General features: G+C 45.4%; 1 protein-coding gene across 1 annotated transcript in view; it reads left to right on the forward strand.

The window, feature by feature from the left end:
• The window catches only part of LOC141105853 (alpha-2-macroglobulin-like), a 368,197-nt gene that overhangs the window by 63,310 nt on the left and 287,952 nt on the right, over positions 1 to 16,935 (forward strand). Inside the window, exons 7-9 of the mRNA XM_073595997.1 lie at positions 1,179 to 1,263; positions 8,196 to 8,337; positions 13,423 to 13,531. Coding sequence (XP_073452098.1) covers positions 1,179 to 1,263; positions 8,196 to 8,337; positions 13,423 to 13,531 — 336 coding nt within the window. The remainder of the gene's footprint in view (positions 1 to 1,178; positions 1,264 to 8,195; positions 8,338 to 13,422; positions 13,532 to 16,935) is intronic.

The following is a 16,935-nucleotide window of genomic DNA, read 5'->3' on the forward strand; positions in this document are numbered from 1 at the left end:
GCTCGGGGGGGTGGTTATTTGCCGCCCCCCCACAAAAAAAACAGCCCCCACTGCAATTAACCCTTCAATGGCTGGGTACTTTTACTGTAATGCCCTACTTTCAAGTAGTAGTTACACAGTAAAAGTGTCCAACCATTAAGGCAGTGTGTGTGAGGATAACTGATTTCACAGACTTCAGTGATGTCAGGACTCCGCCTACCAAGCTCCGGCCCGTAGACACGCCCACGGACCAGCGATTTTCAGAGGGCTGTGACAGGCACAGGGATGAAAAAATGCAGGCGCAGCTAATGTGTTTTTGATTTTTAAAGAAAGCGCTAACACGTAGTGTATGTATTTGTAATTGTTAAACAAGAGGTTTACATCCACTCAGGATTGCATTGCAGAATCCTGGTACAGGTTACTTACCTTGTCCCCAGGATCCTGCGATGCTCCCCCCCCCCCGCTGCGTCCTCTGCCCGATGCCTCTGTATTCCAGGCTCCGTTCCCTGAGAGCGTCGCGACGCATGGGGGGCGGAGCCCGGCGGCAAATTAAAAAAAGTACACAAAACATAACACATACAATACACTGTAATCTTACAGATTACATTACTGTATTAAATCATTTCACATTCCTTTTGTCCCAAGTGCTTTGTCCAGTGCCCTGCCTGCACTTTTATATTATATATACTGTTCTTTCTGCCTGGAAACTTGAGAACGTCCATGGCAACCAAAAAGCGTCCCTTTACGTCAAAAGCATTTTTTGACCAGCTAGAAAACAGCGATAGTAAAGAAGAATCACTTACAGAATTAAGCGATAGTGAAAATTCGTCATCAGACACTGAAAGTGACGACAGTGACAATTCTATGACTGAGCAAATTTCAGTGTTTTTCATTTGATTACATTTTTGAATAAAATGTATTTTTATTATTTGCATATGATTATTTATACTTTTTTTTATATTATAATTTATGATTTTGTGTTTCAAACTTTATCTTACCCGGGATGTCTACTAGACTCTTGTTTAGACAGATTTAAGTGAGTTATCAGTAAGAATTACTGGCCTACAAAATAAAACGCCAAATTTCCATGCAAAACATTGCTTTGAGCATCAAAAATCAGACATAATCATACCGCCAGGGAGGTTAAATAAACCATATTTATTGAATATGTTTTCATTGCTGTTTTTCATACCATGCAGTTCTCAAGAGGTTTGAACTTCTCATCAACCTGCCGTCCAATGTGGTTTTTACAGAAAAATCCTTTAACTTGGAGGTTTGTGGCAGGTGAGATTTTTTGTCTTCTGAAAGTCACTGCAGACATTGGATGACCATTATTTTTCAGAAATCAGTCCAATCATTTACAGTGTAATTATTACTGACGTTGGAGGGAACCTGTTTAATTTAACCACTTAACAACCACCCGGATGCAATGTACTGTGAATGGGCGGCCGTTGTAGACAAAAGGACGTACCCATACATTGCTGCCTATTTCCGGGTATCAGGCACGTGCATGCACGCCCCCCTTCCTGCACCTGCTGTGACTGTACACGGCGGGAGCCTGTCAGCAAGTCCCGGCCAATGATTCACGGCCGGGACCTTCTGATCGGCTGTGTACAATCACAGTCCAGAGCTCTGTGTTGACATTCAACACAGAGCTCTGTACACAGAGAACAATCTCTGTTTGTTTTGCTTTGCAGGGATGAGAAACTTAGAGATCTATTAGTAACAGCAGCACACTTTAGCCACATTACACATTGTTAGGCACACATTTAACCCCTTGATTGCCCTAGATGTTAACCCCTTCCCAGCCAGTGTCATTAGTACAGTGACAGTGTATAGTATTATCACTGATCACTTTATTAGTTTCACTGGTGATGTCAGTGGCAGTTAGTTCCTGCTCAGTGTCAGTTTGTCCGCCACACTATTGCAGTCCCATTATAAGTCGCTGATCAGTGCCATTAGTAGTATAAAAAATGTTCTTATTGAATATGCTTTATAGCAGAAAGTAAAAAGTATTGTTCTGTCTTTTTTCATTTATAGCACAAAAAATAAAAAACCCAGAGGTGATCAAATACCACCAAAAGAAAACTCTATTTGTGTAAAAAATTATAATACAAGTTTTGTTTGGGTACAGGGTTGCATGACCGCCCAATTACCAGTTAAAATAGTGGTATAGAAAAAAATGGCCTGGTCATGAAGGGGGTAAAATCTTCTGGAGCTGAAGTGGTTAAGAAATATAACAGCTTTCACAGCTGACTTGTTTATAAAGGTACAAATGCTGTCATCCTCATCCTTGCTTCACTACCTGCAATGAGCGTGAAGTCAATGAAGGAAGCCCCATATCTTAGAGCTCTCTCAGACAGGTGTACAATTCTAAAGCAGCCTTAAAGCGTATTTATGCACTCAAAGTGTTAATGAGCATTTTGGATGTGTTGTACAGACATTTATGTTGTGTCAAGCAGCCCTCCTCAAAACACCTTGTGAGTAGGGATGAGCTTCGAGTTCGAGTCGAACTCATGTTCGACTCGAACATTGGCTGTTCGCAAGTTCACCGAACAGCGAACAATTTGGGGTGTTCGCGGCAAATTCGAATGCCGCGGAACACCCTTTAAAAGTCTATGGGAGAAATCAAAAGTGCTAATTTTAAAGGCTAATATGCAAGTTATTGTCATAAAAAGTGTTTGGGGACCTGGGTCCTGCCCCAGGGGACATGGATCAATGCAAAAAAAAGTTTTAAAAACGGCTGTTTTTTCAGGGAGCAGTGATTTTAATAATGCTTAAAGTCAATCAATAAAAGTGTAATATCCCTTTAAATTTCGTACCTGGGGGGTGTCTATAGTGTGCCTGTAAAGGGGCGCATGTTTCCTGTGTTTAGAACAGTCTGACAGCAAAATGACATTTTGAAGGAAAAAACTCATTTAAAACTACTCGCGGCTATTGCATTGCCGACAATACACATAGAAGTTCATTGATAAAAACGGCATGGGAATTCCCCAAAGGGGAACCCCGAACCAAAATTAAAAAAAAAAAAATGACGTGGGAGTCCCCCTAAATTCCATACCAGGCCCTTCAGGTCTGGTATGGATATTAAGGGGAACCCCGGCCAAAATTAAAAAAAAAAAATGACGTGGGGTTCACTCTAAATTCCATACCAGACCCTTCAGGTCTGGTATGGATTTTAAGGGGAACCCCGCGCCAAAAAAAAAAACAAAACGGCGTGGGGTCCCCCCAAAAATCCATACCAGACCCTTATCCGAGCACGCAACCTGGCAGGCTGCAGGAAAAGAGGGGGGGACGAGAGTGCGGCCCCCCCTCCCTCCTGAACCGTACCAGGCCACATGCCCTCAACATTGGGAGGGTGCTTTGGGGTAGCCCCCCAAAACACCTTGTCCCCATGTTGATGAGGACAGGGGCCTCATCCCCACAACCCTGGCCGGTGGTTGTGGGGGTCTGCGGGCGGAGGGCTTATCGGAATCTGGAAGCCCCCTTTAACAAGGTGACCCCCAAATCCCGGCCCCCCCCCTGTGTGAAATGGTAAGGGGGTACATAAGTACCCCTACCATTTCACGAAAAAAGTGTCAAAAATGTTAAAAATGACAAGAGACAGTTTTTGACAATTCCTTTATTTAAATGCTTCTTCTTTCTTCTATCTTCCTTCATCTTCTGGTTCTTCTGGTTCTTCTGGCTCTTCTGGTTCTTCCTCCGGCGTTCTCGTCCAGCATCTCCTCCGCGGCGTCTTCTATCTTCTTCTCCTCGGGCCGCTCCGCACCCATGGCATGGGGGGGAGGCTCCCGCTCTTCTCTTCTTCTTTTCTTCTCTTCTTCTCTTCTTCTTTTCTTCTTTTCTTCTCCGGGCCGCTCCGCAATCCATGCTGGCATGGAGGGAGGCTCCCGCTGTGTGACGGCGCTCCTCGTCTGACAGTTCTTAAATAACGGGGGGGGCGGGGCCACCCGGTGACCCCACCCCCTCTGACGCACGGTGACTTGACGGGACTTCCCTGTGACGTCACGGGGAATGCCACAGGGAAGTCCCGTCAAGTCACCGTGCGTCAGAGGGGGGCGGGGTCACCGGGTGGCCCCGCCCCCCGTTATTTAAGAACTGTCAGACGAGGAGCGCCGTCACACAGCGGGAGCCTCCCTCCATGCCAGCATGGATTGCGGAGCGGCCCGGAGAAGAAAATGAAGAAGAGAAGAAGAGAAGAAAAGAAGAAGAGAAGAGCGGGAGCCTCCCGCCCATGCCATGGGTGCGGAGCGGCCCGAGGAGAAGAAGACAGAAGACGCCGCGGAGGAGATGCTGGACGAGAACGCCGGAGGAAGAACCAGAAGAGCCAGAAGAACCAGAAGAACCAGAAGATGAAGGAAGATAGAAGAAAGAAGAAGCATTTAAATAAAGGAATTGTCAAAAACTGTCTCTTGTCATTTTTAACATTTTTGACACTTTCTTCGTGAAATGGTAGGGGTACTTATGTACCCCCTTACCATTTCACACAGGGGGGGGGCCGGGATCTGGGGGTCACCTTGTTAAAGGGGGCTTCCAGATTCCGATAAGCCCCCCGCCCGCAGACCCCCACAACCACCGGCCAGGGTTGTGGGGATGAGGCCCTTGTCCTCATCAACATGGGGACAAGGTGTTTTGGGGGGCTACCCCAAAGCACCCTCCCAATGTTGAGGGCATGTGGCCTGGTACGGTTCAGGAGGGAGGGGGGGCCGCACTCTCGTCCCCCCCTCTTTTCCTGCGGCCTGCCAGGTTGCGTGCTCGGATAAGGGTCTGGTATGGATTTTTGGGGGGACCCCACGCCGTTTTTTTTTTGGTGCGGGGTTCCCCTTAAAATCCATACCAGACCTGAAGGGTCTGGTATGGAATTTAGGGGGAACCCCACGTCATTTTTTTTTTTAATTTTGGCCGGGGTTCCCCTTAATATCCATACCAGACCTGAAGGGCCTGGTATGGAATTTAGGAGGACTCCCACGTCATTTTTTTTTTTTAATTTTGGTTCGGGGTTCCCCTTTGGGGAATTCCCATGCCGTTTTTATCAATGAACTTCTATGTGTATTGTCGGCAATGCAATAGCCGCGAGTAGTTTTAAATTAGTTTTTTCCTTCAAAATGTCATTTTGCTGTCAGACTGTTCTAAACACAGGAAACATGCGCCCCTTTACAGGCATACTATAGACACCCCCCAGGTACGAAATTTAAAGGGATATTACACTTTTATTGTTTGACTTTAAGCATTATTAAAATCACTGCTCCTGAAAAAATGGCCGTTTTTAAAACTTTTTTTTGCATTGATCCATGTCCCCTGGGGCAGGACCCAGGTCCCCAAACACTTTTTATGACAATAACTTTCATATAAGCCTTTAAAATTAGCACTTTTGATTATTCATGTTCGTGTCCCATAGACTTTAAAGGTGTTCGCATGTTCGAACGAACTTTTTTCCTGTTCGCATGTTCTGGTGCGAACCGAACAGGGGGGTGTTCGGCTCATCCCTACTTGTGAGATGTGTTTTTTTTTTTTTGTACAAAACGAAAAAAGTGAAATGATCACTTTTGATTCTTTGCAACTACACCTTAAATGCACTGTAAACACCATAGGCGCATTTACGGTGTGCTTGGGGTTCATTTCAATAGAAGTGAATGGAGGCAGTTGCAAAGCAGTTGCAAAGCATCAACATCTGCCAAACTCTTCAGGCAGCATTATTTTTTCTTCATCGCAACTAGGGATGGGCTATCTGTTCGAGTCGAACATGAGTTCAACTCGAACATTGGCTGTTCGCCCGTCGCCGAACAGCGAACAATTTGGGGTGTTCGCGGCAAATTCGAAAAGCCGCGGAACACCCTTTAAAAGTCCATGGGAGAAATCTAAAGTGCTAATTTTAAAGGTTAATATGCAAGTTATTGTCATAAAAAGTGTTTGGGGACCCGGGTCCTGCCCCAGGGGACATGAATCAAAGCAAAAAAAAGTTTTAAAAACTGACGTTTTTTCGGGAGCAGTAATTTTAATAATGCTTAAAGTGAAACAATAAAAGTGAAATATTCCTTTAAATTTCGTACCTGGGGGGTGTCTATAGTATGCCTGTAAAGTAGCGCATGTTTCCTGTGTTTATAAGAGTCCGAGAGCAAAATGACATTTCTAAAGGAAAAAAAAGTCATTTAGAAGTACTAGTGCTAGTGCCTGCTATTAATAAATTGTCGGTCCCGACAATACACATAAAAGTCATTGAAAAAAAAATGCGTGGAGGTCCCCCAAAATTCCATTACCAGGCCCTTCAGGTCTGGTATGGATATTAAGGAGGACTTCACACCAAATTTTTTTTTAAAAATGGCATGGGGTTCCCCCCAAAAATCCATACCAGACCCTTCAGGTCTGAATAACCCGATTTCTAACCCACAGCAGTGTGAACCTGGGCTTAGTCTGTGTGAAAGTTATAGAGCCTACAAGACTGCCTATCTTATTTCTTGAGGCCCTAAAATACAAGGACAGTACAAATCCCCCCCATATTACCACTGTTTCGAAAGTAGACAGTCTAAGGCAGGTAGCTTCAAACTACGGCCCTCCAGCTGTTGCGGAACTACACATCCCATGAGGCATTGTAAAGCTCTGAGATTCACAGACTTGACTAGGCATGATAAGAATTGTAGTTGCTGAACAACTGGAGGGCCATAATTTGATGACCCCTGGTCTAAGGTATTTAGTAAGAGGCATGGCAAGTTTTTTGAAGTTGTAAGTTTGGGCACAATTTTTCGGAAAATGAAGAAATTAAATAAAAAAAACATTTTTCACAACTTTTTTTTTTTACATACTCTCACCAGTGCAGTACAGTGTCATCATATACTGACGTGGCAGTGATCAAAGATACTGGGGTCCAAGTATGCGCTAAGATACCGCACAGCGTTTTTCAAAAAATATTTTAGCATTCACTAAAAACGCTATCAGTTATTTTATATAGTAATGTGGTATTTTAGTAGTGAAAGCCTGTGGTAATTTATAACCAGCGATAGCCGGTGTCCTTAGCACAGGCTGTCAATAGCTGCTTCCTAAGGGGCAGGCAGCCACTGGCATCCTTAACAACCAATAACTGTCATGGTTGTTAAGGAGCCGGTAGCTGCCACATCCTTAACAAATGATAAGTCAGCAGGGTTCTCCACTGACAGCTGAAAGTAAAAAAAAAAAATTGCCGGCAATACAAAAACAAGAAAAAAAAACAGCATGGCCCCCACCCCCAATCCATTACAGGCCCCTTGGGTCTGGTATGTATTCTATGGGGAACCCCCACAACAAATACAAAAAGAATGGAATGGGGTCCCCCCAAAATCCATACCAGTCCCTTATCCGAGCGTGCAGTCTGGCAGGTTAGGAAAGGGAGGGAACAAGCCCCCCCTGAACCATTCCAGACCACATGCCTTCAGCAGTAAAATTTCTGTTGGCCGGTCGGCATGTGGTTAAAATTCAGCATACTGCTTCTGTTTTTTCAGAAATTTATTTATTCTCTCATAAAAGTGCACATTGCAGGACAGCGGTCTACTGATTCTCTTCCTGCTCTACGCTGGCTTGACACCTCCTGTACCAAGCAGAACCGTGCAGGACAGATACAATTTGACCCAGTGCTATGAACAGTTTAGAAGGTCATTTCCTGATGCTCTTGATTACTGCACAGGCAGAGGGAATAAAGCAGATTGTTGCAGAACAGATTTAAGGTCCACATAACCCTGAGATTTGGGGGAAAATATGGGACAGTCCCAGGCAATCAAGGACTGTTGAAAAGTATGATTTGTATTATATAATTGGAATGCTGGTTCCCCTCCAGGTTGTACAGTGTGTGACAGCACAGTGGGCCCCACACCCCTTGGGGCCCATGTGCCCAGAACACATTGCACCCATGGAGGAGATGCAACTGCTTTTGACCTAATGCAATGGACACACATTCCTACTAACGCCAATTCCCTTGAATGTTTATTCTCCCACCTCTGCACTCCTCCTTTGTAGAAACGATGCAGTACCATGCAATCCGGTTGCAGTGCATTTTTAAAAGTAGTAAATGCATTACTTTTTGTGTGATCCAGTGCGATTTCAGCCCATTCAAATCAATTTGGTGTGAACCAACACTAAAGGTCCTCTTTCTGCTTCATAGAAAGGTGTAGACAGTAAAGATGGTTCATCAATGATTATTTCACTGAAAATCATATTAACAAAGCCTTTTCCTCACCTTCTTTTTTTAGTTACACTTATGGAAAGCCTGTGCATGGCACCCTAGATGCCGAAGTCTGCTATACTATGAACCAGCCTGATTATTCTGAATATAATTATGACTACCCTGAAGAAAATGAATTAAAAAAATGCTCTAAAATAACAGGCACAAAGGTAAATCACTTTTCTTCAAGAGACTTTTCACAATCTAAGAAAAAAGAAAATGGCACCTGAAACTGATGTCTCTGTTTTTGGTGGAGTAAAGCAGGGTGGGGTACTCTCTCTATGAGCCCCCGTTCACACCAAATCCAACTTTGAAATCGTGCAACTTCACTCCAAATCAGGGGCGGACTGACCATTGAGCCACTCTGGCACTGCCCAAGGGCCCTGGGCCACTAGGGGGCCCCATCAGGATTGCCAGCCTCAGTAGAACCAGGGACAGTATGTAAAAATCTGTGGTTTTTTTTTACATCTGTCTCTGAAATGTCCCTTACCTACATCCTTTTGGTATAAAAATCCTGAGATTATAGCTGCCCTATCTCTCCAGTACCTTCTCAGTAGGGATGAGCTTCGAGTTCGAGTCGAACTCATGTTCGACTCGAACATTGGCTGTTCGCAAGTTCACCGAACAGCGAACAATTTGGGGTGTTCGCGGCAAATTCGAATGCCGCGGAACACCCTTTAAAAGTCTATGGGAGAAATCAAAAGTGCTAATTTTAAAGGCTAATATGCAAGTTATTGTCATAAAAAGTGTTTGGGGACCTGGGTCCTGCCCCAGGGGACATGGATCAATGCAAAAAAAAGTTTTAAAAACGGCCGTTTTTTCAGGAGCAGTGATTTTAATAATGCTTAAAGTCAATCAATAAAAGTGTAATATCCCTTTAAATTTCGTACCTGGGGGGTGTCTATAGTGTGTCTGTAAAGGGGCGCATGTTTCCTGTGTTTAGAACAGTCTGACAGCAAAATGACATTTTGAAGGAAAAAACTCATTTAAAACTACCCGCGGCTATTGCATTGCCGACAATACACATAGAAGTTCATTGATAAAAACGGCATGGGAATTCCCCAAAGGGGAACCCCGAACCAAAATTAAAAAAAAAAAATGACGTGGGAGTCCCCCTAAATTCCATACCAGGCCCTTCAGGTCTGGTATGGATATTAAGGGGAACCCCGGCCAAAATTAAAAAAAAAAAATGACGTGGGGTTCCCCCTAAATTCCATACCAGACCCTTCAGGTCTGGTATGGATTTTAAGGGGAACCCCGCGCCAAAAAAAAAAAAAAAAAAAACGGCGTGGGGTCCCCCCAAAAATCCATACCAGACCCTTATCCGAGCACGCAACCTGGCAGGCCGCAGGAAAAGAGGGGGGGACGAGAGTGCGGCCCCCCCTCCCTCCTGAACCGTACCAGGCCACATGCCCTCAACATTGGGAGGGTGCTTTGGGGTAGCCCCCCAAAACACCTTGTCCCCATGTTGATGAGGACAAGGGCCTCATCCCCACAACCCTGGCCGGTGGTTGTGGGGGTCTGCGGGCGGGGGGCTTATCGGAATCTGGAAGCCCCCTTTAACAAGGTGACCCCCAGATCCCGGCCCCCCCCTGTGTGAAATGGTAAGGGGGTACATAAGTACCCCTACCATTTCACGAAAAAAGTGTCAAAAATGTTAAAAATGACAAGAGACAGTTTTTGACAATTCCTTTATTTAAATGCTTCTTCTTTCTTCTATCTTCCTTCATCTTCTGGTTCTTCTGGTTCTTCTGGCTCTTCTGGTTCTTCCTCCGGCGTTCTCGTCCAGCATCTCCTCCGCGGCGTCTTCTATCTTCTTCTCCTCGGGCCGCTCCGCACCCATGGCATAGGGGGGAGGCTCCCGCTCTTCTCTTCTTCTTTTCTTCTCTTCTGTTCTTCTTCATTTTCTTCTCCGGGCCGCTCCGCAATCCATGCTGGCATGGAGGGAGGCTCCCGCTGTGTGACGGCGCTCCTCGTCTGACAGTTCTTAAATAACGGGGGGCGGGGCCACCCGGTGACCCCGCCCCCCTCTGACGCACGGTGACTTGACGGGACTTCCCTGTGGCATTCCCCGTGACGTCACAGGGAAGTCCCGTCAAGTCACCCGGTGACCCCGCCCCCCTCTGACGCACGGTGACTTGACGGGACTTCCCTGTGGCATTCCCCGTGACGTCACAGGGAAGTCCCGTCAAGTCACCATGCGTCAGAGGGGGGCGGGGTTCACCGGGTGGCCCCGCCCACCCGGTTATTTAAGAACTGTCAGACGAGGAGCGCCGTCACACAGCGGGAGCCTCCCTCCATGCCAGCATGGATTGCGGAGCGGCCCGGAGAAGAAAATGAAGAAGAACAGAAGAGAAGAAAAGAAGAAGAGAAGAGCGGGAGCCTCCCCCCTATGCCATGGGTGCGGAGCGGCCCGAGGAGAAGAAGATAGAAGACGCCGCGGAGGAGATGCTGGACGAGAACGCCGGAGGAAGAACCAGAAGAGCCAGAAGAACCAGAAGAACCAGAAGATGAAGGAAGATAGAAGAAAGAAGAAGCATTTAAATAAAGGAATTGTCAAAAACTGTCTCTTGTCATTTTTAACATTTTTGACACTTTTTTCGTGAAATGGTAGGGGTACTTATGTACCCCCTTACCATTTCACACAGGGGGGGGGCCGGGATCTGGGGGTCACCTTGTTAAAGGGGGCTTCCAGATTCCGATAAGCCCCCCGCCTGCAGACCCCCACAACCACCGGCCAGGGTTGTGGGGATGAGGCCCTTGTCCTCATCAACATGGGGACAAGGTGTTTTGGGGGGCTACCCCAAAGCACCCTCCCAATGTTGAGGGCATGTGGCCTGGTACGGTTCAGGAGGGAGGGGGGGCCGCACTCTCGTCCCCCCCTCTTTTCCTGCGGCCTGCCAGGTTGCGTGCTCGGATAAGGGTCTGGTATGGATTTTTGGGGGGACCCCACGCCGTTTTTTTTTTTTTTTTTGGTGCGGGGTTCCCCTTAAAATCCATACCAGACCTGAAGGGTCTGGTATGGAATTTAGGGGGAACCCCACGTCATTTTTTTTTTTTAATTTTGGCCGGGGTTCCCCTTAATATCCATACCAGACCTGAAGGGCCTGGTATGGAATTTAGGGGGACTCCCACGTCATTTTTTTTTTTTAATTTTGGTTCGGGGTTCCCCTTTGGGGAATTCCCATGCCGTTTTTATCAATGAACTTCTATGTGTATTGTCGGCAATGCAATAGCCGCGGGTAGTTTTAAATGAGTTTTTTCCTTCAAAATGTCATTTTGCTGTCAGACTGTTCTAAACACAGGAAACATGCGCCCCTTTACAGGCACACTATAGACACCCCCCAGGTACGAAATTTAAAGGGATATTACACTTTTATTGATTGACTTTAAGCATTATTAAAATCACTGCTCCTGAAAAAACGGCCGTTTTTAAAACTTTTTTTTGCATTGATCCATGTCCCCTGGGGCAGGACCCAGGTCCCCAAACACTTTTTATGACAATAACTTGCATATAAGCCTTTAAAATTAGCACTTTTGATTATTCATGTTCGTGTCCCATAGACTTTAACGGTGTTCGCATGTTCGAACGAACTTTTTTCCTGTTCGCATGTTCTGGTGCGAACCGAACAGGGGGGTGTTCGGCTCATCCCTACTTCTCAGCCAATTGAAACATGTCTGTGTATACTGTGTGTACATGTATGTGTATACTGTGTGATTTTATACTGTGTGTGTGTGTATACTGTGTGATTGTATACTGTGTGTGTACTGTGTGGCCCCATAATCTCTGATTGCCTGGGGACACCATAATCTCCTATTGCCCGGGGGCCCCATGAGTTGTCAGTCCGACCCTGCTCCAAATTACACGATTTCAAAGCCGCGGGTCAGTGCGACTTCTGGTGTGACTTGGCTGACATCTGTGGGACTTCATGCACAGATTACTATGCAAGTAACACCTGAAATCGCAAACAAATAGTGCAGGAACCTATTCTTCAAGTCGGTGCGGTGCCGCAAAGTCAGCGTGGCACTGATTTGAACAGTTCCATTGGGGACAATAGAGTGTGACTTGTCATGTAATTTGAAAATGTCAAATTGCATGACAAGTTGCAACGGTGTGAATGGGGGCTGAATATTCATCTCATTCCTTGGCCTCAACTGGAATCTCTTCTTCCACATTTGGCATGGCTCTTACACTCTAGTCTAGGCTTTGCTTTTTGCATGACTACCACTCACTGGAAATTCATTCAAACATACTGAATCATCTGCACCCTGGTGGACTTTTCATATGCATACATGGAGATTTTACTTACATTGATGAGGATATTCGCTTTGCTAACAAGCTTGGACTATCAGATAAAATAATTTAGCTACATAGATTTTATTTGAGATATCAAACAATCCATATCACCATTTAGTAACAGAAATATATCATAAATAGAGATCATTAGTAAGATCTCATCCGGAATATGCAGTTCAGTTTTTGGCTCTAGTATACAAAAATTATGTCGGCGAACTGGAGAAAGTGCAGAGAAGGGCAACCAAACTGATAAGAGGCATGGAGGAGCTCAGCTATGAGGAAAGATTAGAGGAGCTGAATTTATTCTCTCTTGAGAAGAGGAGATTAAGGGGGGATATGATCAACAAGTACAAATACATAAGTGCTCCATATAGTGAACTTGGTGATGAGTTATTCACTTTAAGGTCATCACAGAGGACAAGGGGGCACTCTTTACATCTGGAGGAAGAGATTTAATCTCGAAATACCGAAAGGTTTCTTCACAGTAGGAGCTGTGAAAATGTGGAATAGACACCCTCCAGAGGTGGTTCTGTCCAGCTCAGTGGATTGCTTTAAAAAAGGCATGGATTCTCTCCTACATGTACATAATATAACTGGGTACAAACATTTATAGGTAAAATTGATCCATGGATTATCTGATTGCCTCTCAGGGATCAGGAAGGAATTTTTTCCCCTGCTGGAGCAAAATGGATCACGCTTTGTTGTTTTTTTTTGCCTTCTTCTGGATCAACTGTGGGTATAGGATTGTGTATATAGGATTATATTTTTTTCCCCCTTTTTTATTGGTTGAACTAGATGGACTTGTGTCTTTTTCCAATTACATCAGCGTGAGTGTCTGTGAGATTCCTTTCCCTTCTCTAATTTTTGTAGTATGTCTTTTAAAATACTTTTTTGCTCTCTCAACTAAATAAGTACATTTTTATATAATAATGACACTTTGTGGTTTCTTCTCCTGTAGACTGACAGTAAAGGGTGCCTGTCCAAAGAGATTGACCTTCATTATTTCAATATCAAAGAGCAGAATAGACATATAGAAATTAAAGCTTCACTAACAGAGGATGGTACAGGTAAGAATTTACAACTGTGTAAGATCTGAAGTCTTCTAGTTCCATCCCTAATAACAGCTCTGGTGGGAGCTTTACATCGGGTGAGAGCAAGCTTCTTCTAGGGGCTTATGGATTCCAGGGAGCCCATGCCCCAACACACTGGCCCCCCACTTCATAATTCAAGTCTCTTTGCATAGCACTTAGAAATAGCAAGAGCTGACAGAACATTTGCTTATATAACAGACCTTTATTACATTAATCATTGATGGGGGAGTTTTTTTTTTTATTAACTGGCACTTAGATGGTGAGGGAAATGGGCAGCAAAGACTAGAAGGAGGTGGTGGGGGGGTGGTAAGGAGGAAGGTGTTTTACATAGTTACATTTTCCCCTTCCTTGCACCTGGTCTGGAATTTCACTCCTTGGGTACAATCTTTGATAGTTGGGGCCCCCATCCATCTTAAAGGGACCTGCTGTAATGCGATAGCCTGAAAACACCATTTGCAGAATTCATTAAGAAATATATAACAAAACTATTATTAAAATAAATAATGCCTAAAATCTCCGGTGTACTTTTATGCCATACTATGTGTTTATATGACCGTTATTGTCAAACTGCACTGTCAACTCCTATAAATAAAGAATTTATTAAAGAAAAAAAATAATGCAGTCAGGGCCAAATTTAGACCTTGGGTGGCCTGGGGCACTTCAGGTTTGGGGAACCCCTCATACACAGATTTGGTTTACATTCTCAATGACAGTCACACATTTCAAAAAAATGATATTTTCTACTTTTTGTTATAAAAAAATCCAATAAACTCAATTTTAGTCATACATTTAGGTCAAAATGTATTCGGCCACATGTCTTTGGTAAAAAAAAATGTCAATAAGTGTATATTTATTGGTTTGCGCAAAAGTTATAGCGCCTACAAACTAGGGTACATTTTCTGGAATTTACACAGCCTTTAATTTATGACTGCCTATGTCATTTCTTGAGGTGCTAAAATGGCAGGGCAGTACAAAACCCCCCCAAATGACCCCATTTTGGAAAGTAGACACCCCAAGGAAATTGCTGAAATTTTTGAGGGGGTTCATTGGGTAGGGGTACTCGGGAGTAGGGATGAGCCGAACACCCCCCTGTTCGGTTCGCACCAGAACATGCGAACAGGAAAAAAGTTCGCTCGAACACGCGAACACCGTTAAAGTCTATGGGACACGAACATGAATAATCAAAAGTGCTAATTTTAAAGGCTTATATGCAAGTTATTGTCATAAAAAGTGTTTGGGGACCCGGGTCCTGTCCCAGGGGACATGGATCAATGCAAAAAAAAGTTTTAAAAACGGCCGTTTTTTCAGGAGCAGTGATTTTAATAATGCTTAAAGTCAAACAATAAAAGTGTAATATCCCTTTAAATTTCATACCTGGGGGGTGTCTATAGTATGCCTGTAAAGGGGCGCATGTTTCCTGTGTTTAGAACAGTCTGACAGCAAAATGACATTTGGAAGGAAAAAACCCATTTAAAACTACCCGCGGCTATTGCATTGCCGACAATACACATAGAAGTTCATTGATAAAAATGGCATGGGAATTCCCCACAGGGAAACACCGAACCAAAATTAAAAAAAAAAATGACGTGGGAGTCCCCCTTAATTCCATACCAGGCCCTTCAGGTCTGGTATGGATATTAAGGGGAACCCCGGCCAAAATAAAAAAAAAAAAATGACGTGGGGTTCCCCCTAAATTCCATACCAGACCCTGGTATGGATTTTAAGGGGAACCCCGCGCCAAAAAAAAAAAAAACGGCGTGGGGTCCCCCCAAAAATCCATACCAGACCCTTATTCGAGCACGCAACCTGGCAGGCCGCAAGAAAAGAGGGCGGGACAAGAGTGCGGCCCCCCCTCCTGAACCGTACCAGGCCACATGCCCTCAACATTGGGAGGGTGCTTTGGGGTAGCCCCCAAAACACCTTGTCCCCATGTTGATGAGGACAAGGGCCTCATCCCCACAACCCTGGCCGGTGGTTGTGGGGGTCTGCGGGTGGGGGGCTTATCGGAATCTGGAAGCCCCCTTTAACAAGGGGACCCCCAGATCCCGGCCCCCCCCTGTGAGAAATGGTAAGGGGGTACTTACCCCTACCATTTCACTAAAAAACTGTCAAAAATGTTAAAAATGACAAGAGACAGTTTTTGACAATTCCTTTATTTAAATGCTTCTTCTTTCTTCTATCTTCCTTCATCTTCTTCTTCTGGTTCTTCTGGCTCTTCTGGTTCTTCCTCCGGCATTCTCGTCCAGCATCTCCTCCGCGGCGTCTTCTATCTTCTTCTCCTCGGGCCGCTCCGCACCCATGGCATGGAGGGAGGCTCCCGCTGTGTGACGGAGTCTCCTCGTCTGACGGTTTTTAAATAACGGGGGGCGGGGCCACCCGGTGACCCCGCCCCCCTCTGACGCACGGTGACTTGACGGGACTTCCCTGTGACATCACGGGGAATGCCACAGGGAAGTCCCAGCATGGATGCGGAGCGGCCCGGAGAAGAAAATGAAGAGAAGAAGGAAGAAGAGAAGAGGATGAAGAAGAAGATGAAGAGAAGAGCGGGAGCCTCCCCCCATGCCATGGGTGCGGAGCGGCCCGAGGAGAAGAAGATAGAAGACGCCGCGGAGGAGATGCTGGACGAGAACGCCGGAGGAAGAACCAGAAGAGCCAGAAGAACCAGAAGAAGAAGAAGATGAAGGAAGATAGAAGAAAGAAGAAGCATTTAAATAAAGGAATTGTCAAAAACTGTCTCTTGTCATTTTTAACATTTTTGACAGTTTTTTAGTGAAATACCATTTCACACGGGGGGGGGGGCCGGGATCTGGGGGTCCCCTTGTTAAAGTGGGCTTCCAGATTCTGATAAGCCCCCCGCCCGCAGACCCCCACAACCACCGGCCAGGGTTGTGGGGATGAGGCCCTTGTCCTTATCAACATGGGGACAAGGTGTTTTGGGGGGCTACCCCAAAGCACCCTCCCAATGTTGAGGGCATGTGGCCTGGTAGGGGGGGCCGCACTCTCGTCCCCCCCTCTTTTCCTGCGGCCTGCCAGGTTGCGTGCTCGGATAAGAGTCTGGTATGGATTTTTGGGGGGACCCCATGCCGTTTTTTTTTTTTTTTTTTTGGCGCGGGGTTCCCCTTAATATCCATACCAGACCTGAAGGGCCTGGTATGAAATTTAGGGGGACTCCCACATCATTTTTTTTTTTTAATTTTGGTTCGGGGTTTCCCTGTGGGGAATTCCCATGCCGTTTTTATCAATGAACTTCGATGTGTATTGTCGGCAATGCAATAGCCGCGGGTAGTTGTAAATGGGTTTTTTCCTTCCAAATGTCATTTTGCTGTCAGACTGTTCTAAACACAGGAAACATGCGCCCCTTTACAGGCATACTATTGACA

Source organism: Aquarana catesbeiana, linkage group LG08 (genome assembly GCF_042186555.1).
Source record: "Aquarana catesbeiana isolate 2022-GZ linkage group LG08, ASM4218655v1, whole genome shotgun sequence".
NCBI classification, from domain to species: domain Eukaryota; kingdom Metazoa; phylum Chordata; class Amphibia; order Anura; family Ranidae; genus Aquarana; species Aquarana catesbeiana.